The following is a 23997-nucleotide window of genomic DNA, read 5'->3' as shown; positions in this document are numbered from 1 at the left end:
CTCACACCCTGGTCACTCTCACACCAGGGTCACTCTCACACTCAGGGTCACTCTCACACCCGGGTCACTCTCACACTCGTGTCACTCTCACATTCGGGTCACTCTCACACCCGGGTCACACTCACAACCAGGTCACTCTCACATTTGGAGTCACACTCAGGGTCACACTCACACCCAGGTCACACTTACACCTGGGCCACTCTCACACTCATGGTCACTCTCACATTCGGGTCACTCTCACACTCGGGGTCACTCTCACACTCGGGGTCACTCTCACACCCGCGCCACACGCCCACCCGGGGTCACACTTACACCTGGGTCACTTGCACACTTGGGTCACACTTACACTCAGGGTCACACGCCCACCCGGGGTCACTCTCACACCCGGGTCACTCTCACATTTGGAGTCACACTCAGGGTCACACACACACCCAGGTCACACTTACACCTGGGCCACTCTCACACTCATGGTCACTCTCACACTCGGGGTCACACTCACACTCGGAGTCACACTCACACTCGGACCACACACATACCCAGGTCACTTTCACACTCGGGGTCACACTCACACTCGGGGTCACACTCACGGTCACTCTCACACCCGTGTCACTCTTGCTCACCTGGTCACACTCACACCCAGGTCACTCTCACACTCGGGGTCACACTCACACTCGGGGTCACACTCACACTCGAACCACACTCACACCCAGGTCACTTTCACACTCGGGGTCACACTCACATTCGGGCTCACACTCGGGGTCACACTCACATTCAGGTCACTCACATAACCGGGTCACACTCACACCCGGGCCACTCACACCCGGGTCACACACCCACCTGGGTTCACACTTACACCTGGGTCACTCTCACACTCGGGTCACTTTCACACTCATGGTCACTCTCACACCCGGGTCACACTCACCCGGGCCACTCACACCCGGGTCACACGCCCACCCGGGGTCACACTTACACCTGGGTCACTCTCACACCCGGGTAACTCTCACACTCGGGGTCACTCTCACACCCGGGTCACTCTCACACGCGGGGTCACTCTCACACTCGTGTCACTCTCACACTCGTGTCATTCTCACATTCGGGTCACTCTCACACCCGGGTCACACTCACAACCAGGTCACTCTCACATTTGGAGTCACCCTCAGGTTCACACTCACACCCAGGTCACACTTACACCTGGGCCACTCTCACACTCATGGTCACTCTCACATTCGGGTCACTCTCACACTCGGGGTCACTCTCACACTCGGGGTCACTCTCACACCAGCGTCACACGCCCACCCGGGGCCACACTTACACCTGGGTCACTTGCACACTTGGGTCACACTTACACTCAGGGTCACACGCCCACCCGGGGTCACTCTCACACCCGGGTCACTCTCACATTTGGAGTCACACTCAGGGTCACACTCACACCCGGGCCACTCACACCTGGGTCACACGCCCACCTGGGTTCACACTTACACCTGGGTCACTCTCACACTCGGGTCACTTTCACACTCATGGTCACTCTCACACCCGGGTCACACTCACCCGGGCCACTCACACCCGGGTCACACGCCCACCCGGGTCACACTTACACCTGGGTCTCTCTCACACCCGGGTCACTCTCACACTTGGGGTCACTCTCATACCCGGGTCACTCTCACACTCGTGTCACTCTCACACTGGTGTCACTCTCACATTCGGGTCACTCTCACACCCGGGTCACACTCACAACCAGGTCACTCTCACATTTGGAGTCACCCTCAGGGTCACACTCACACCCAGGTCACACTTACACCTGGGCCACTCTCACACTCATGGTCACTCTCACATTCGGGTCACTCTCACACTCGGGGTCACTCTCACACCAGCGTCACACGCCCACCCGGGGCCACACTTACACCTGGGTCACTTGCACACTTGGGTCACACTTACACTCAGGGTCACACGCCCACCCGGGGTCACTCTCACACCCGGGTCACTCTCACATTTGGAGTCACACTCAGGGTCACACTCACACCCAGGTCACACTTACACCTGGGCCACTCTCACACTCATGGTCACTCTCACACTCGGGGTCACTTTCACACTCTGGGTCAATCTCACACTCGGGGTCACACTCATACTCGGGGTCACACTCATACTCGGAAGACACTCACGCCCAGGTCACTTTCACACTCGGGGTCACACTCACACTCGGGGTCACACTCACACTCGGGGTCTCACTCACACCCGTGTCACTCTCGCTCACCTGGTCACACTCACACCAGGTCACACTCGGGGTCACACTCACACTCGGGGTCACACTCACACTCTAACCACACTCACACCCAGGTCACTTTCACACTCGGGGTCACACTCACACTCGGGGTCACACTCACGGTCACTCTCACACCCGTGTCACTCTCGCTCACCTGGTCACACTCACACCCAGGTCACACTCGGGGTCACACTCACACTCGGGGTCACACTCACACTCTAACCACACTCACACCCAGGTCACTTTCACACTCGGGGTCACACTCACATTCAGGTCACACTCACACTCAGGTCACTCACATAACCGGGTCACACTCACACCCGGGCCACTCACACCCGGGTCACACGCCCACCTGGGATCACACTTACACCTGGGTCACTCTCACACTCGGGTCACCTTCACACTCATGGTCACTCTCACACCCGGGCTACTCACACCCGGGTCACACGTCCACCCGGGTTCACACTTACACTTGGGTCACTCTCACACCCGGGTCACTCTCACACCCGGGTCACTCTCACACCCGGGTCACACTCACAACCAGGTCACTCTCACATTTGGAGTCACACTCAGGGTCACACTCACACCCAGGTCACACTTACACCTGGGCCACTCTCACACTCATGGTCACTCTCACATTCGGGTCACTCTCACACTCGGGGTCACTCTCACACTCGGGGTCACTCTCACACCCGCGCCACACGCCCACCCGGGGTCACACTTACACCTGGGTCACTTGCACACTTGGGTCACACTTACACTCAGGGTCACACGCCCACCCGGGGTCACTCTCACACCCGGGTCACTCTCACATTTGGAGTCACACTCAGGGTCACACACACACCCAGGTCACACTTACACCTGGGCCACTCTCACACTCATGGTCACTCTCACACTCGGGGTCACACTCACACTCGGAGTCACACTCACACTCGGACCACACACATACCCAGGTCACTTTCACACTCGGGGTCACACTCACACTCGGGGTCACACTCACGGTCACTCTCACACCCGTGTCACTCTTGCTCACCTGGTCACACTCACACCCAGGTCACTCTCACACTCGGGGTCACACTCACACTTGGGGTCACACTCACACTCGAACCACACTCACACCCAGGTCACTTTCACACTCGGGGTCACACTCACATTCGGGCTCACACTCGGGGTCACACTCACATTCAGGTCACTCACATAACCGGGTCACACTCACACCCGGGCCACTCACACCCGGGTCACACACCCACCTGGGTTCACACTTACACCTGGGTCACTCTCACACTCGGGTCACTTTCACACTCATGGTCACTCTCACACCCGGGTCACACTCACCCGGGCCACTCACACCCGGGTCACACGCCCACCCGGGGTCACACTTACACCTGGGTCACTCTCACACCCGGGTAACTCTCACACTCGGGGTCACTCTCACACCCGGGTCACTCTCACACGCGGGGTCACTCTCACACTCGTGTCACTCTCACACTCGTGTCACTCTCACATTCGGGTCACTCTCACACCCGGGTCACACTCACAACCAGGTCACTCTCACATTTGGAGTCACCCTCAGGTTCACACTCACACCCAGGTCACACTTACACCTGGGCCACTCTCACACTCATGGTCACTCTCACATTCGGGTCACTCTCACACTCGGGGTCACTCTCACACTCGGGGTCACTCTCACACCAGCGTCACACGCCCACCCGGGGCCACACTTACACCTGGGTCACTTGCACACTTGGGTCACACTTACACTCAGGGTCACACGCCCACCCGGGGTCACTCTCACACCCGGGTCACTCTCACATTTGGAGTCACACTCAGGGTCACACTCACACCCGGGCCACTCACACCTGGGTCACACGCCCACCTGGGTTCACACTTACACCTGGGTCACTCTCACACTCGGGTCACTTTCACACTCATGGTCACTCTCACACCCGGGTCACACTCACCCGGGCCACTCACACCCGGGTCACACGCCCACCCGGGTCACACTTACACCTGGGTCTCTCTCACACCCGGGTCACTCTCACACTTGGGGTCACTCTCATACCCGGGTCACTCTCACACTCGTGTCACTCTCACACTGGTGTCACTCTCACATTCGGGTCACTCTCACACCCGGGTCACACTCACAACCAGGTCACTCTCACATTTGGAGTCACCCTCAGGGTCACACTCACACCCAGGTCACACTTACACCTGGGCCACTCTCACACTCATGGTCACTCTCACATTCGGGTCACTCTCACACTCGGGGTCACTCTCACACCAGCGTCACACGCCCACCCGGGGCCACACTTACACCTGGGTCACTTGCACACTTGGGTCACACTTACACTCAGGGTCACACGCCCACCCGGGGTCACTCTCACACCCGGGTCACTCTCACATTTGGAGTCACACTCAGGGTCACACTCACACCCAGGTCACACTTACACCTGGGCCACTCTCACACTCATGGTCACTCTCACACTCGGGGTCACTTTCACACTCTGGGTCAATCTCACACTCGGGGTCACACTCATACTCGGGGTCACACTCATACTCGGAAGACACTCACGCCCAGGTCACTTTCACACTCGGGGTCACACTCACACTCGGGGTCACACTCACACTCGGGGTCTCACTCACACCCGTGTCACTCTCGCTCACCTGGTCACACTCACACCAGGTCACACTCGGGGTCACACTCACACTCGGGGTCACACTCACACTCTAACCACACTCACACCCAGGTCACTTTCACACTCGGGGTCACACTCACACTCGGGGTCACACTCACGGTCACTCTCACACCCGTGTCACTCTCGCTCACCTGGTCACACTCACACCCAGGTCACACTCGGGGTCACACTCACACTCGGGGTCACACTCACACTCTAACCACACTCACACCCAGGTCACTTTCACACTCGGGGTCACACTCACACTCGGGGTCACACTCACATTCAGGTCACACTCACACTCGGGTCACTCACATAACCGGGTCACACTCACACCCGGGCCACTCACACCCGGGTCACACGCCCACCTGGGATCACACTTACACCTGGGTCACTCTCACACTCGGGTCACTTTCACACTCATGGTCACTCTCACACCCGGGCTACTCACACCCGGGTCACACGTCCACCCGGGTTCACACTTACACTTGGGTCACTCTCACACCCGGGTCACTCTCACACCCGGGTCACTCTCACACCCGGGTCACTCTCACACGCGGGGTCACTCTCACACTCGGGTCACTTTCACACTCAGTCACACACACACTCGGGGTCACACTCACACCCAGGTCACTCTCACACTCGGGGTCACACTCACACTCTGGTTACTCTCACACACGGGTCACTTTCACACTCGGGTCACACAAACACTCGGGGTCACACTCACACTTGGGTCACTCTCACACGCGGGGTCACTCTCACACTCGGGTCACTTTCACACTTGGGGTCACACTCACACCCCGGTCACACTCACACTCGGGGTCACACTCACACCCCAGTCACTCTCACACTCGGGGTCACACTCACACTTCAGTCACTCTCACACTCAGGGTCACACTCACACCCCGGTCACACTCACACCCAGGTCACACTCGGGGTCACACTCACACTCGGGGTCACACTCACACTCTAACCACACTCACACCCAGGTCACTTTCACACTCAGGGTCACACTCACATTCGGGCTCACACTCGGGGTCACACTCACATTCAGGTCACACTCACACTCGGGTCACTCACATAACCGGGTCACACTCACACCCGGGTCACACGCCCACCTGGGATCACACTTACGCCTGGGTCACTCTCACACTCGGGTCACTTTCACACTCATGGTCACTCTCACACCCGGGCCACTCACACCCAGGTCACACGCCCACCCGGGGTCACACTTACACTTGGGTCACTCTCACACCCGGGTCACTCTCACACCCGGGTCACTCTCACACCCGGGTCACTCTCACACGCGGGGTCACTCTCACACTCGGGGTCACACTCACACCCCGGTCACACTCACACTCGGGGTCACACTCACACCCCAGTCACTCTCACACTCGGGGTCACACTCACACTCGGGTCACACTCACACTCGGGTCACTCTCACACTCGGGGTCACACCCACACCCCAGTCACTCTCACACTCGGGGTCACACTCACACTCGGGTCACTCTCACACTCGGGGTCACACTCACACCCCGGTCACACTCACACTCGGGGTCACACTCACACCCCAGTCACTCTCACACTCGGGGTCACACTCACACTCGGGTCACTCTCACACTCGGGGCCACACTCACACCCCGGTCACACTCACACTCGGGGTCACACTCACACTCGGGTCACACTCACACTCGGGTCACTCTCACACTCGGGGTCACACTCACACCCCAGTCACACTCACACTCGGGGTCACACTCACACCCCAGTCACTCTCACACTCGGGGTCACACTCACACCCCAGTCACACTCACACTCGGGTCACACTCACACTCGGGTCACTCTCACACTCGGGGTCACACACACACCCCAGTCACTCTCACACCCCGGTCACTCTCACACTCGGGGTCACACTCACACTCGGGTCACTCTCACACTCGGGGTCACACTCACACCCCAGTCACTCTCACACTCGGGGTCACACTCACACTCGGGTCACACTCACACTCGGGTCACTCTCACACTCGGGGTCACACTCACACCCCGGTCACACTCACACTCGGGGTCACACTCACACCCCAGTCACTCTCACACTCGGGGTCACACTCACACTCGGGTCACTCTCACACTCGGGGCCACACTCACACCTCGGTCACACTCACACTCGGGGTCACACTCACACTCGGGTCACACTCACACTCGGGTCACTCTCACACTCGGGGTCACACTCACACCCCGGTCACACTCACACTCGGGGTCACACTCACACCCCAGTCACTCTCACACTCGGGGTCACACTCACACCCCAGTCACACTCACACTCGGGTCACACTCACACTCGGGTCACTCTCACACTCGGGGTCACACTCACACCCCGGTCACACTCACACTCGGGGTCACACTCACACCCCGGTCACACTCACACTCGGGGTCACACTCACACCCCGGTCACACTCACACTCGGGGTCACACTCACACCCCAGTCACTCTCACACTCGGGGTCACACTCACACTCGGGTCACACTCACACTCGGGTCACTCTCACACTCGGGGTCACACTCAAACCCCGGTCACACTCACACTCGGGGTCACACTCACACCCCAGTCACTCTCACACTCGGGGTCACACTCACACTCGGGTCACTCTCACACTCGGGGTCACACTCACACCCCGGTCACACTCACACTCGGGTCACTCTCACACTCAGGGTCACACTCACACCCCGGTCACACTCACACTCAGGGTCACACTCACACCCCGGTCACACTCACACCCCAGTCACTCTCACACTCGGGGTCACACTCACACTCGGGTCACACTCACACTCGGGTCACACTCACACCCCGGTCACTCTCACACTCTGGGTCACACTCACACACGGGTCACACTCACACTCGGGTCACTCTCACACTCGGGGTCACACTCACACCCCGGTCACACTCACACTCGGGGTCACACTCACACCCCAGTCACTCTCACACTCGGGGTCACACTCACACTCGGGTCACACTCACACTCGGGTCACACTCACACCCCAGTCACTCTCACACTCGGGGTCACACTCACACTCGGGTCACACTCACACTCGCGGTGGCACATTTCTGCCTTTGCTTTCTCTCTTATTACTCTGCACTGAACCCCTCTCTCTCTCTCTCTCTCTCTCTCTCCCGCAGGCTGGATGTCACGTACCAGACAATAGTGAGTTTATGGCACAAGTTACATATCGACATGAAGAGTCTGCTTCCCTGGTTATACCTAAATCGTGACATGCAGCTGATCCGCTCCTGGAACCTGCTCACGGTGAGGAACCCAGAACACCTCTGATCAACTATCTCCCTCGCTCCCCTCGCTCCCCGTTCCCCTCGCTCCCCGTTCCCCTCGCTCCCCGTTCCCCTCGCTCCCCGTTCCCCTCACTCCCTGCTCCCCTCGCTCCATGCTCCCCTCGCTCCATGCTCCCCTTGCTCCCTGCTGCCCTCGCTCCCTGCTCCCCTCGCTCCCTGCTCCCCTCGCTCCCTGCTCCCCTCGCTCCCCGTTCCCTTCGCTCCCTGCTCCCCTCGCTCCCCTTGCTCCCTGCTCCCCTCGCTCTCCGCTCCCCTCGCTCCCTGCTCCCCTCGCTCCCTGCTCCCCTCGCTCCCTGCTCCCCTCGCTCTCCGCTCCCCTCACTCCCTGCTCCCCTCGCTCCCTGCTCCCCTCGCTCCCTGCTCCCCTCGCTCCCTGCTCCTCTCGCTCCCTGCTCCCCTCGCTCCCTGCTCCCCTCGCTCCCTGCTCCCCTCGCTCTCCGCTCCTCTCACTCCCTGCTCCTCTCACTCCCTGCTCCCCTCGCTCCCTTCTCCCCTCGCTCCCCTTGCTCCCTGCTCCTCTCGCTCCCCGCTCCCCTCGCTCTCCGCTCCCCTCGCTCCCTGCTCCCCTCACTCCCTGCTCCCCTCGCTCCCTGCTCCCCTCGCTCCCTGCTCCCCTCACTCCCTGCTCCCCTCGCTCAACGCTCCCCTCGCTCCCTGCTCCCCTCACTCCCTGCTCCCCTCACTCCCTGCTCCCCTCGCTCCCCGCTCCCATCGCTCCCCTCGCTCCCTGCTCCCCTCGCTCCCCTTGCTCCCTGCTCCCCTCGCTCTCCGGTCCCCTCGCTCCCTGCTCCCCTCACTCCCTGCTCCCCTCGCTCCCCGCTCCCCTCGCTCCCTGCTCCCCTCGCTCCCTGCTCCTCTCACTCCCTGCTCCCCTCGCTCCCTTCTCCCCTCGCTCCCCTTGCTCCCTGCTCTCCTCGCTCCCCTTGCTCCCTGCTCCCCTCGCTCCCCGCTCCCCTCGCTCTCCGCTCCCTGCTCCCCTCACTCCCTGCTCCCCTCGCTCCCTGCTCCCCTCGCTCCCTGCTCCCCTCACTCCCTGCTCCCCTCGCTCCCCGCTCCCATCGCTCCCCTCGCTCCCTGCTCCCCTCGCTCCCCTTGCTCCCTGCTCCCCTCGCTCTCCGCTCCCCTCGCTCCCTGCTCCCCTCACTCCCTGCTCCCCTCGCTCCCCGCTCCCCTCGCTCCCTGCTCCCCTCACTCCCTGCTCCCCTCGCTCCCCTCGCTCTCCGCTCCCCTCGCTCTCCGCTCCCCTCGCTCCCTGCTCCCCTTGCTCCCTGCTCCCCTCGCTCCCCGCTCCCCTCGCTCCCTGCTCCCCTCACTCCCTGCTCCCCTCGCTCCCTGCTCCCCTCGCTCCCTGCTCCTCTCACTCCCTGCTCTTCTCACTCCCTGCTCCCCTCGCTCCCTGCTCCCTCACTAGTTGCTCCCCTCGCTCCCTGCTCCCCTCGCTCTCCGCTCCCCTCGCTCTCCGCTCCCCTCGCTCCCTGCTCCCTCACTAGTTGCTCCCCTCGCTCCCTGCTCCCCTCGCTCTCCGCTCCCCTCGCTCCCTGCTCCTCTCACTCCCTGCTCCCCTCACTCCCCTTGCTCCCTGTTCCCCTCGCTCTCCGCTCCCCTCGCTCTCCGCTCCCCTCGCTCCCTGCTCCCCTCGCTCCCTGCTCCCCTCACTCCCTGCTCCCCTCGCTCCCCGCTCCCCTCGCTCCCTGCTCCCCTCACTCCCTGCTCCCCTCGCTCCCTGCTCCCCTCGCTCCCTGCTCCCCTCGCTCTCCGCTCCTCTCACTCCCTGCTCCTCTCACTCCCTGCTCCCATCGCTCCCCTCGCTCCCTGCTCCCCTCGCTCTCCGCTCCTCTCACTCCCTGCTCCCCTCGCTCCCTGCTCCCATCGCTCCCCTCGCTCCCTGCTCCCTCACTAGTTGCTCCCCTCGCTCCCTGCTCCCCTCGCTCCCTGCTCCCCTCGCTCCCTGCTCCCCTCGCTCCCTGCTCCCCTCGCTCCCTGCTCCCCTCGCTCCCTGCTCCCCTCGCTCCCTGCTCCCCTCGCTCCCTGCTCCCCTCGCTCCCTGCTCCCCTCGCTCTCCGCTCCCCTCGCTCCCTGCTCCCCTCGCTCCCTGCTCCCCTCGCTCCCTGTTCCCCTCTTTCCCTGCTCCCCTCGCTCCCCTTGCTCCCTGCTCCCCTCGCTCTCCGCTCCCCTCGCTCCCTGCTCCCCTCGCTCCCTGCTCCCCTCGCTCCCTGCTCCCCTCACTCCCTGCTCCCCTCGCTCCCTGCTCCCCTCGCTCCCTGCTCCCCTCGCTCCCCTTGCTCCCTGCTCCCCTCGCTCTCCGCTCCCCTCGCTCCCTTCTCCCCTCACTCCCTGCTCCCCTCGCTCTCCGCTCTCCTCGCTCCCCGCTCCCCTCGCTCCCCGCTCCCCTCGCTCCCTGCTCCCCTCGCTCCCTGCTCCCCTTGCTCCCTGCTCCCCTCGCTCCCCGCTCCCCTCGCTCCCCGTTCCCCTCGCTCCCTGCTCCCCTCGCTCCCCGCTCCCCTCGCTCCCTGCTCCCCTCGCTCCCTGCTCCCCTCGCTTCCTGCTCCCATCGCTCCCTGCTCCCCTCGCTCCCTGCTCCCATCGCTCCCCTCGCTCCCTGCTCCCTCACTAGTTTCTCCCCTCGCTCCCTGCTCCCCTCGCTCCCTGCTCCCCTCGCTCCCTGCTCCCCTCGCTCCCTGCTCCCCTCGCTCCCTGCTCCCCTCGCTCCCTGCTCCCCTCGCTCCCTGCTCCCCTCGCTCCCTGCTCCCATCGCTCCCTCGCTCCCTGCTTCCTCACTAGTTTCTCCCCTCCTGCTTTACTCCCTCACTACCTGCTTTGCCCACTTGCTCCTCTGTTTTGCTTTAACTTTTGATGATATTTTGCAGTTTCGAACTTTGAACTCAGAGGATTATAAACAAATTCTTCCAAACCTGGAACTTAACTATCAGGACTTCCTGCGGGAAAGTCAGGATTCGCACATGTTTGGACCTGATGACCGGATTCAGATCGAGCGGGAATACAAACTCACCACTCAGCACTATGAGCAGCTGCTCAGGAGCCTGGAGAGAGGTATGGAAATGAGGAGTGAACCAGTCGGCCCATCGACCATTCGCCCCCATCCAATACAATCATGGCTGACCTTGGATGGAAACTTCATTTTCTCGTCCACTCCCATATTCCTTAACTCCGAGAGACTAACCTGCTGGATGACAGCCTGAATTCCATCAACGATGGAACAACCACCCCTCTGAGTTTAGTCGCTTCATCCTCAGCTCGGGCCGAGGTGGTCCTGACCTCTCCATCCCGAATTACGCCGAGTGATCCTGACCTTCCAATCCACCTGGGCCTGACTCCCAATCCCGAGTTAGGCCCAGGTGGTCCTGGCCTCCCCATCCTGAGTTATGCCGAGTGATCCTGACCTCCCAATCCTGAGTTAGGCCCAGGTGGTCCTGACCTCCCCATCCCGAGTGAGGCCCAGGTGGTCCTGACCTCCCAATCCCGAGTTAGGCCCAGGTGGTCCTGACCTCCCCATCCCGGGTTAGGCCGAGGTGGGCCTGACCTCCCCATCCCGAGTTAGGCCGAGGTGGTCCTGTCCTCCCCATCCCGAGTTAGGCCGAGGTGATCCTGACCTCCCAATCCGGAGTTAGGCCGAGGTGGTCCTGACCTCCCCATCCCGAGTTAGGCCCAGGTGATCCTGGCCTCCCCATCCTGAGTTAGGCCCAGGTGGTCCTGACCTCCCAATCCCGAGTTAGGCCCAGGTGTTCCTGACCTCCCAATCCCGAGTTAGGCCCAGGTGGTCCTGACCTCCCCATCCCGAGTTAGGCCGAGTGCTCCTGACCTCCCAATCCCGAGTTAGGCCCAGGTGGTCCTGATCTCCCAATCCCGAGTTAGGCCCAGGTAGTCCTGACCTCCCCATCCCGAGTTAGGCCGAGTGCTCCTGACCTCCCAATCCCGAGTTAGGCCCAGGTGGTCCTGACCTCCCAATCCCGAGTTAGGCCGTGTTAGGCCGAGTGCTCCTGACCTCCCAATCCCAAGTTAGGCCCAGGTGGTCCTGACCTCCCAATCCTGAGTTAGACCGAGGTGATCCTGACCTCCCAATCCCGAGTTAGGCCGAGGTGTTCCTGACCTCCCAATCCCAAGTTAGGTGGTGTTCGGCCGAGTGCTCCTGACCTCCCAATCCCGAGTTAGGCCCAGGTGGTCCTGACCTCCAATCCCGAGTAAGGCCCAGGTGGTCCTGACCTCCCCATCCCGAGTTAGGCCCAGGTGGTCCTGACCTCCAATCCCGAGTAAGGCCCAGGTGGTCCTGACCTCCCAATCCCGAGTTAGGCTGAGTTAGGCCGAGCGATCCTGACCTCCCAATCCCGAGTTAGGCCCAGGTAGTCCTGACCTCCCAATCCCGAGTTAGGCCCAGGTGGTCCTGACCTCCCAATTTGTTAGTGCTCTTTGGGGGGGTTTAAACTAATGCAGCAGGGGCATGGGAACCTGGATTGTAGTTTTAGGGTAAGGGAGAATGAGAGTATAGAGGTCAGGAGCTCAGATTTGACGTTGCAGGAGGGGGCCAGTGTTCAGGTAGGTGGTTTGAAGTGTGTCTACTTCAATGCCAGGAGTATACGAAATAAGGTAGGGGAACTGGCAGCATGGGTTGGTACCTGGGACTTCGATGTTGTGGCCATTTCGGAGACATGGATAGAGCAGGGACAGGAATGGATGATGCAGGTTCCGGGGTTTAGGTGTTTTAGTAAGCTCAGAGAAGGAGGCAAAAGAGGGGGAGGTGTGGCGCTGCTAGTCAAGAGCAGTATTACGGTGGCAGAGAGGATGCTAGATGGGGACTCATCTTCCGAGGTAGTATGGGCTGAGGTTAGAAACATGAAAGGAGAGGTCACCCTGTTGGGAGTTTTTTATAGGCCTCCTAATAGTTCTAGGGATTATTTAGAATTTACAGAGCAGAAGGAGGCCATTCGGCCCATCGAGTCTGCACCGGCTCTTGGAAAGAGCACCCTACCCAAGGTCAACACCGCCACCCTATCCCCATAACCCAGTAACCCCACCCAACACTAAGGGCAATTTTGGACACTAAGGGCAATTTATCATGGCCAATCCACCTAACCAGCACATCTTTGGACTGTGGGAGGAAACCGGAGCACCCGGAGGAAACCCACGCACACACGGGGAGGATGTGCAGACTCCGCACAGACAGTGACCCAAGCCAGAATCGAACCTGGGACCCTGGAGCTGTGAAGCAATTGTGCTATTCACAAGGCTACCGTGCTGCCGATGTAGAGGAAAGGATGGCGAAGATGATTCTGGATAAGAGCGAAAGTAACAGGGTAGTTATTATGGGAGACTTTAACTTTCCAAATATTGACTGGAAAAGATATAGTTTGAGTACATTAGATGGGTCGTTTTTTGTACAGTGTGTGCAGGAGGGTTTCCTGAAACAATATGTTGACAGGCCAACAAGAGGCGAGGCCACATTGGATTTGGTTTTGGGTAATGAACCAGGCCAGGTGTTGGATTTGGAGGTAGGTGAGCACTTTGGGGACAGTGACCACAATTCGGTGACGTTTACGTTAAGGATGGAAAGGGATAAGTATACACCGCAGAGCAAGAGTTATAGCTGGGGGAAGGGAAATTATGATGCCATTAGACGTCACTTGGGGGGGATAAGGTGGAGAAGTAGGCTGCAAGTGTTGGACACACTGGATAAGTGGAGCTTGTTCAAGGATCAGCTACTGCGTGTTCTTGATAAGTATGTACCGGTCAGGCAGGGAGGAAGGTGCCGAGCGAGGGAACCGTGGTTTACCAAAGAAGTGGAATCTCTTGTTAAGAGGAAGAAGGAGGCCTATGTGAAGATGAGGTGTGAAGTTTCGGTTGGGGCGATGGATAGTTACAAGGTAGCGAGGAAGGATCTAAAGAGAGAGCTAAAACGAGCAAGGAGGGGACATGAGAAGTATTTGGCAGGAAGGATCAAGGAAAACCCAAAAGCTTTCTATAGGTATGTCAGGAATAAGCGAATGACTAGGGAAAGAGTAGGACCAGTCAAGGACAGGGATGGGAAGTTGTGTGTGGAGTCTGAAGAGATAGGCGAGATACTAAATGAATATTTTTCGTCAGTATTCACTCAGGAAAAAGATAATGTTGTGAAGGAGAATGCTGAGCTCCAGGTAAATAGATTAGATGGCATTGAGGTACGTAGCGAAGAGGTGTTGGCAATTCTGGACAGGCTGAAAATAGATAAGTCCCCGGGACCTGATGGGATTTATCCTAGGATTCTCTGGGAGGCCAGGGAAGAGATTGCTGGACCATTGGCTTTGATTTTTATGTCATCATTGGATACAGGAATAGTGCCAGAGGACTGGAGGACAGCAAATGTGGTCCCTTTGTTCAAAAAGGGGAGCAGAGACAACCCCGGCAACTATAGACCGGTGAGCCTCACGTCTGTAGTGGGTAAAGTCTTGGAGGGGATTATAAGAGACAAGATTTATAATCATCTAGATAGGAATAATATGATCAGGGATAGTCAGCATGGCTTTGTGAAGGGTAGGTCATGCATCACAAACCTTATCGAGTTCTTTGAGAAGGTGACTGAACAGGTAGACGAGGGTAGAGCAGTTGATGTGGTGTATATGGATTTCAGCAAAGCGTTTGATAAGGTTCCCCACGGTAGGCTATTGCAGAAAATACGGAGGCTGGGGATTGAGGGTGATTTAGAGATGTGGATCAGAAATTGGCTAGCTGAAAGAAGACAGAGGGTGGTGGTTGATGGGAAATGTTCAGAATGGAGTTCTGTCACAAGTGGAGCACTACAAGGATCTGTTCTGGGGCCGTTGCTGTTTGTCATTTTTATCAATGACCTAGAGGAAGGCGCAGAAGGGTGGGTGAGTAAATTTGCAGACGATACTAAAGTCGGTGGTGTTGTCGATAGTGTGGAAGGAAGTAGCAGGTTACAGAGGGATATAGATAAGCTGCAGTGCTGGTCTGAGAGGTGGCAAATGGAGTTTAATGTAGAGAAGTGTGAGGTGATTCACTTTGGAAGGAAAAACAGGAATGTGGAATATTTGGCTCATGGAAAAGTTCTTGGAAGTGTGGATGAACAGAGGGATCTAGGTGTCCATGTACATAGATCCCTGAAAGTTGCCACCCAGGTTGATAGGGTTGTGAAGAAGGCCTATGGAGTGTTGGCCTTTATTGGTAGAGGGATTGAGTTCCGGAGTCAGGAGGTCATGTTGCAGCTGTACAGAACTCTGGTACGGCCGCATTTGGAGTATTGCGTACAGTTCTGGTCACCGCATTATAGGAAGGACGTGGAGGCTTTGGAGCGGGTGCAGAGGAGATTTACCAGGATGTTGCCTGGTATGGAGGGAAAATCTTATGAGGAAAGGCTGATGGACTTGAGGTTGTTTTCGTTAGAGAGAAGAAGGTTAAGAGGAGACTTAATAGAGGCATACAAAATGATCAGGGGGTTGGATAGGGTGGACAGTGAGAGCCTTCTCCCGCGGATGGAAATGGCTAGCACGAGGGGACATAGCCTTAAACTGAGGGGTAATAGATATAGGACAGAGGTCAGAGGTAGGTTCTTTACGCAAAGAGTAGTGAGGCCGTGGAATGCCCTACCTGCTACAGTAGTGAACTCGCCAACATTGAGGGCATTTAAAAGTTTATTGGATAAACATATGGATGATAATGGCATAGTGTAGGTTAGATGGCTTTTGTTTCGGTGCAACATCGTGGGCCGAAGGGCCTGTACTGCGCTGTATTGTTCTATGTTCTATGATCTAATCCCGAGTTAGGCCGAGGTCATCCTGACCTCCCAGTCCCGAGTTAGGCTGAGTTAGGCCGAGCGATCCTGACCTCCCAATCCCGAGTTAGGCCCAGATCCTGATCACTTCCTTGTCCAACGATCAGTTCTCTTGACTGGACAGAGGAGTAGAAAGCCAGCCCCTGAAGTCTGTCCTGCCATTTACTGAGATCATCTCTGATCTGTGTTTTAGCCTCATTTAGCTCCATAATTCCAATCAGCATTGAGAAAAACTCCATCAAGCTTCAGAGCGAGACAGCTGTCTCAGGAAGGGTCAGAGTTTAACCTGTTTTCCCTCTCATCTCTCTCACTCTCCCTTTCTCATTGTATCTCTCTTTCCTTCTCTCTCAATCCCACTCTCTCTCTATTTCCTACTCTCTGCCTCACTCTTTCTCTCCATGTCTCTCCTCCCCTTTGTTTTTCTCCCTCCCTCCCTCGCATTCCCACACTCCCTGTCTGTCTGTATTTCTGAATCATTCTCTCTGCCTCTCGCGCTATCTCTCTCTCTCTCTCCCTCTCACTGTTTCTCTCTCCCTCTAACTGTTTCTGTCTCCCTCTCATTATGTTTCTCTCTCCCTCTCGTTCTGTTTTGCTCTTTCTCAGTCAGTCACTCTCTGTCTGTCTCTCTCTCACTCTCGCTCTGTCTCTCTCTGTCTCACTCTCTCTCTCTAACTCTCTCTCTCTGCTTTGTAGGTGAACAGGATGAGTTGAGCTGTAAACAGTATGTGACCCAGCTGAAGGACATCCGATTGCAGCTGGAGGGCTGTGAGAAGAGAATGATCCACAAGATTCGACAACCACTCGACAAAAACCCATTGGCAGAGTGTAAACAGCGCATCATCGAACAGCAGGTACGGTCCGGACACCAGGATGAGAGTGTGCAGCCCCTGGGATCATCCCGGAGTGTGTCCCCACCCTGACACTCTGGGACAGGAATCTCGAGAAGGGGTAAATACAGACATCGGGCTAAATACAGGGACATCGGGGTAAATACAGGGACATCGGGGTAAATACAGGGACATCGGGGTGAATACAGAGACATCGGGGTAAATACAGGGACATCGGGGTAAATACAGGGACATCGGGGTAAATACAGGGACATCGGGGTAAATACAGGGACATCGGGGTAAATACAGAGACATCGGGGTAAATACAGAGACATCGGGGTAAATACAGAGACATCGGGGTAAATACAGGGACATCGGGGTGAATACAGAGACATCGGGGTAAATACATAGAACATAGAACATAGAAAATACAGCACAGAACAGGCCCTTCGGCCCACGATGTTGTGCCGAACCTTTGTCCTAGATTAATCATAGATTATCATTGAATCTACAGTGCAGAAGGAGGCCATTCGGCCCCCTGAGTCTGCACCAGCTCTTGGAAAGAGCACCCTACCCAAACTCAACACCTCCACCCAACACCAAGGGCAATTTGGACATTAAGGGCAATTTATCATTGGCCAATTCACCTAACCCGCACATCTTTGGACTGTGGGAGGAAACCGGAGCACCCGGAGGAAACCCACGCAGACACGGGGAGGACGTGCAGACTCCGCACAGACAATGACCCAAGCCGAAATCGAACCTGGGAACATGGATCTGTGAAGCAATTGTGCTATCCACAATGCTACCGTGCTGCCCTTAAGAACAAATAAATCTACACTATATAATTTCCCCGTAATCCATGTACCTATCCAACAGCTGCTTGAAGGACACTAATGTTTCCGACTCAACAACTTCCACAGGCAGTGCATTCCATGCCCCCACTACTCTCTGGGTAAAGAACCTACCTCTGATATCCCTCCTATATCTTCCACCTTTCACCTTAAATTTATGTCCCCTTGTAATGGTGTGTTCCACCTGGGGAAAAAGTCTCTGACTGTCTACTCTATTCCCCTGATCATCTTATAAACCTCTATCAAGTCGCCCCTCATCCTTCTCCGCTCTAATGAGAAAAGGCCTAGCACCCTCAACCTTTCCTCGTAAGACCTACTCTCCATTCCAGGCAACATCCTGGTAAATCTTCTTTGCACCTTTTCCAGAGCTTCCACATCCTTCCTAAAATGAGGCGACCAGAACTGTACACAGTACTCCAAATGTGGCCTTACCAAAGTTTTGTACAGCTGCATCATCACCTCACGGCTCTTAAATTCAATCCCTCTGTTAATGAACGCGAGCACACCATAGGCCTTCTTCACAGCTCTATCCACTTGAGTGGCAACTTTCAAAGATGTATGAACATAGACCCCAAGGTCTCTCTGCTCCTCCACAATGCCAAGAACTCTACCGTTAACCCTGTATTCCGCATTCATATTTGTCCTTCCAAAATGGACAACCTCACACTTTTCAGGGTTAAACTCCATCTGCCACTTCTCAGCCCAGCTCTGCATCCTATCTATGTCTCTTTGCAGCCGACAACAGCCCTCCTTACTATCCACAACTCCACCAATCTTCGTATCGTCTGCAAATTTACTGACCCACCCTTCAACTCCCTCATCCAAGTCATTAATGAAAATCACAAACAGCAGAGGACCCAGAACTGATCCCTGCGGTACACCACTGGTAACTGGGATCCAGGCTGAATATTTGCCATCCACCACCACTCTCTGACTTCTATCGGTTAGCCAGTTCGTTATCCAACTGGCCAAATTTCCCACTATCCCATGCCTCCTTACTTTGTGCAGAAGCCTACCATGGGAACTTTATCAAATGCCTTACTAAAATCCATGTACACTACATCCACTGCTTTACCTTCATCCACATGCTTGGTCACCTCCTCAAAGAATTCAATAAGATTTGTAAGGCAAGACCTACCCCTCACAAATCCGTGCTGACTATCCCTAATCAAGCAGTGTCTTTCCAGATGCTCAGAAATCCTATCCTTCAGTACCCTTTCCATTACTTTGCCTACCACCGAAGTAAGACTAACTGGCCTGTAATTCCCAGGGTTATCCCTAGTTCCTTTTTTGAACAGGGGCACGACATTCGCCACTCTCCAATCCCCTGGTACCACCCCTGTTGACAGTGAGGACGAAAAGATAATTGCCAACGGCTCTGCAATTTCATCTCTTGCTTCCCATAGAATCCTTGGATATAACCCGTCAGGCCCGGGGGACTTGTCTATCCTCAAGTTTTTCAAAATGCCCAACATATCTTCCTTCCTAACAAGTATTTCCTCGAGCTTACCAATCTGTTTCACACTGTCCTCTCCAACAATATCGCCCTTCTCATTTGTAAATACAGAAGAAAAGTACTCATTCAAGACCTCGCCTATCTCTTCAGACTCAATACACAATCTCCCGCTACTGTCCTTGATCGGACCTACACTCGCTCTAGTCATTCTCATATTTCTCACATATGTGTAAAAGGCCTTGGGGTTTTCCTTGATCCTACCCGCCAAAGATTGTTCATGCCCTCTCTTAGCTCTCCTAATCCCTTTCTTCAGTTCCCTCCTGGCTATCTTGTATCCCTCCAATGCCCTGTCTGAACCTTGTTTCCTCAGCCTTACATAAGTCACCTTTTTCCTCTTAACAAGACATTCAACCTCTCTTGTCAACCATGGTTCCCTCACTCGACCATCTCTTCCCTGCCTGACAGGGACATACATATCAAGGACACGTAGCACCTGTTCCTTGAACAAGTTCCACATTTCACTTGTGTCCTTCCCTGCCAGCCTATGTTCCCAACTTATGCACTTCAATTCTTGTCTGACAACATCGTATTTACCCTTCCCCCAATTGTAAACCTTGCCCTGTTGCACGTACATATCCCTCTCCATTACTAAAGTGAAAGTCACAGAATTGTGGTCACTATCTCCAAAATGCTCCCCCACTAACAAAGCTATCACTTGCCCTGGTTCATTACCCAGTACTAAATCCAATATTGCCCCTCCTCTGGTTGGACAATCTACATACTGTGTTAGAAAAGCTTCCTGGACACACTGCACAAACACCACCCCATCCAAACTATTTGATCTAAAGAGTTTCCACTCAATATTTGGGAAGTTAAAGTCGCCCATGACTACCACCCTATGACTTCTGCACCTTTCCAAAATCTGTTTCCCAATCTGTTCCTCCACATTCATTGGCCGGGGCATTGAGTATAAGAATTGGCAAGTCATGTTGCAGCTGTATAGAACCTTAGTTAGGCCACACTTGGAGTATAGTGTTCAATTCTGGTCGCCACACTACCAGAAGGATGTGGAGGCTTTAGAGAGGGTGCAGAAGAGATTTACCAGAATGTTGCCTGGTATGGAGGGCATAAGCTATGAGGAGCGATTGAATAAACTCGGTTTGTTCTCACTGGAACGAAGGAGGTTGAGGGGCGACCTGATAGAGGTATACAAAATTATGAGGGGCATAGACAGAGTGGATAGTCAGAGGCTTTTCCCCAGGGTAGAGGGGTCAATTACTAGGGGGCATAGGTTTAAGGTGAGAGGGGCAAAGTTTAGAGTAGATGTACGAGGCAAGTTTTTTACGCAGAGGGTAGTGGGTGCCTGGAACTCGCTACCGGAGGAGGTAGTGGAGGCAGGGACGATAGGGACATTTAAGGGGCATCTTGACAAATATATGAATAGGATGGGAATAGAAGGATACGGACCCAGGAAGTGTAGAAGATTGTAGTTTAGTCGGGCAGTATGGTCGGCACGGGCTTGGAGGGCCGAAGGGCCTGTTCCTGTGCTGTACATTTCTTTGTTCTTTGTTCTTTGTTCTATCTCTGCTACTATTGGGGGGCCTATAGAAAACTCCTAACAAGGTGACTGCTCCTTTCCTATTTCTGACTTCAACCCATACTACCTCAATAGGGTGATACTCCTCGAACTGCCTTTCTGCAGCTGTTATACTACCTCTAATTAATAATGCCACCCCCCCCACCTCTTTTACCACCCTCCCTAATCTTATTGAAACATCTATAACCAGGGACCTCCAACAACCATTTCTGCCCCTCTTCTATCCAAGTTTCCGTGATGGCCACCACATCGTAGTCCCAAGTACCGATCCATGCCTTAAGTTCACCCACCTTATTCCTGATGCTTCTTGCGTTAAAGTATACACACTTCAACCCATCTCCGTGCCTGCAAATACTCTCCTTTGTCAGTGTTCCCTTCCCCACTGCCTCATTACATGCTTTGGCGTCCTGAATATCGGGACATCGGGGTGAATACAGGGACATCGGGGTAAATACAGAGACATCGGGGTGAATACAGGGACATCGGGGTGAATACAGGGACATCGGGGTGAATACAGAGACATCGGGGTGAATACAGGGACATCGGGGTGAATACAGGGACATCGGGGTAAATACAGGGACATCGGGGTGAATACAGGGACATCGGGGTGAATACAGGGACATCGGGGTGAATACAGGGACATCGGGGTAAATACAGGGACATCGGGGTGAATACAGAGACATCGGGGTAAATACAGAGACATCGGGGTAAATACAGAGACATCGAGGTAAATACAGAGACATCGGGGTAAATACAGAGACATCGAGGTAAATACAGAGACATCGGGGTGAATACAGGGACATCGGGGTAAATACAGGGACATCGGGGTAAATACAGGGACATCGGGGTAAATACAGGGACATCGGGGTGAATACAGGGACATCGGGGTAAATACAGGGACATTGGGGTGAATACAGGGACATCGGGGTAAATACAGGGACATCGGGGTAAATACAGGGACATCGGGGTAAATACAGAGACATCGGGGTAAATACAGAGACATCGGGGTGAATACAGGGACATTGGGGTGAATACAGGGACATCGGGGTAAATACAGGGACATCAGGGTGAATACAGAGACATCGGGGTGAATACAGGGACATCGGGGTGAATACAGGGACATCGGGGTGAATACAGAGACATCGGGGTGAATACAGGGACATCGGGGTAAATACAGAGACATCGGGGTAAATACAGAGACATCGGGGTAAATACAGAGACATCGGGGTAAATACAGAGACATCGGGGTAAATACAGAGACATCGGGGTAAATACAGGGACATCGGGGTGAATACAGGGACATCGGGGTGAATACAGGGACATCGGGGTAAATACAGGGACATCGGGGTAAATACAGGGACATCGGGGTAAATACAGGGACATCGGGGTAAATACAGAGACATCGGGGTAAATACAGGGACATCGGGGTGAATACAGGGACATCGGGGTAAATACAGGGACATCGGGGTAAATACAGGGACATCGGGGTGAATACAGGGACATCGGGGTGAATACAGGGACATCGGGGTGAATACAGAGACATCGGGGTGAATACAGGGACATCGGGGTGAATACAGAGACATCGGGGTGAATACAGGGACATCGGGGTGAATACAGAGACATCGGGGTGAATACAGGGACATCGGGGTAAATACAGGGACATTGGGGTGAATACAGGGACATCGGGGTGAATACAGGGACATCGGGGTAAATACAGGGACATCGGGGTGAATACAGGGACATCGGGGTAAATACAGGGACATCGGGGTAAATACAGGGACATCGGGGTAAATACAGGGACATCGGGGTAAATACAGGGACATCGGGGTAAATACAGGGACATCGGGGTGAATACAGGGACATCGGGGTAAATACAGGGACATCGGGGTAAATACAGGGACATCGGTGTAAATACAGGGACATCGGGGTAAATACAGGGACATCGGGGTGAATACAGAGACATCGGGGTGAATACAGGGACATCGCGGTAAATACAGGGACATCGGGGTAAATACAGGGACATCGGGGTAAATACAGAGACATCGGGGTAAATACAGGGACATCGGGGTGAATACAGAGACATTGGGGTAAATACAGGGACATCGGGGTAAATACAGGGACATCGGGGTAAATACAGGGACATCGGGGTGAATACAGGGACATCGGGGTAAATACAGCGACATCGGGGTGAATACAGGGACATCGGGGTAAATACAGGGACATCGGGGTAAATACAGGGACATCGGGGTAAATACAGGGACATCGGGGTAAATACAGAGACATCGGGGTAAATACAGGGACATCGGGGTAAATACAGAGACATCGGGGTAAATACAGGGACATCGGGGTGAATACAGGGACATCGGGGTGAATACAGGGACATCGGGGTGAATACAGGGACATCGGGGTGAATACAGAGACATCGGGGTGAATACAGGGACATCGGGGTGAATACAGGGACATCGGGGTAAATACAGGGACATCGGGGTAAATTCAGGGACATCGGGGTGAATACAGGGACATCGGGGTGAATACAGGGACATCGGGGTGAATACAGGGACATCGGGGTGAATACAGGGACATCGGGGTGAATACAGGGACATCGGGGTAAATACAGGGACATCGGGGTAAATACAGAGACATCGGGGTAAATACAGGGACATTGGGGTAAATACAGGGACATCGGGGTAAATACACGGACATCGGGGTAAATACAGGGACATCGGGGTAAATACAGGGACATCGGGGTAAATACAGGGACATCGGGGTAAATACAGAGACATTGGGGTGAATACAGGGACATCGGGGTAAATACAGAGACATCGGGGTGAATACAGGGACATCGGGGTAAATACAGGGACATCGGGGTAAATACACGGACATCGGGGTAAATACAGGGACATCGGGGTAAATACAGGGACATCGGGGTAAATACAGGGACATCGGGGTAAATACAGAGACATCGGGGTAAATACAGGGACATCGGGGTAAATACAGGGACATCGGGGTAAATACAGAGACATCGGGGTAAATACACGGACATCGGGGTAAATACAGGGACATCGGGGTAAATACAGGGACATCGGGGTAAATACAGGGACATCGGGGTGAATACAGGGACATCGGGGTGAATACAGGGACATCGGGGTGAATACAGGGACATCGGGGTAAATACAGAGACATCGGGGTAAATACAGGGACATCGGGGT

At 55.2% G+C, this 23997-nt stretch overlaps 1 protein-coding gene across 1 annotated transcript in view; it reads left to right on the top strand.

The window, feature by feature from the left end:
- The window catches only part of LOC140425663 (plectin-like), a 620159-nt gene that overhangs the window by 413369 nt on the left and 182793 nt on the right, over positions 1 to 23997 (top strand). Inside the window, 3 exon segments of the mRNA XM_072510158.1 lie at positions 8107 to 8233; positions 11142 to 11325; positions 16748 to 16905. Coding sequence (XP_072366259.1) covers positions 8107 to 8233; positions 11142 to 11325; positions 16748 to 16905 — 469 coding nt within the window.

Source organism: Scyliorhinus torazame, chromosome 6 (genome assembly GCF_047496885.1).
Source record: "Scyliorhinus torazame isolate Kashiwa2021f chromosome 6, sScyTor2.1, whole genome shotgun sequence".
Lineage (NCBI taxonomy): Eukaryota > Metazoa > Chordata > Chondrichthyes > Carcharhiniformes > Scyliorhinidae > Scyliorhinus > Scyliorhinus torazame.
Note: the sequence above shows the minus strand (reverse complement) of the source record. Positions and strands in the feature narration are given on the sequence as shown.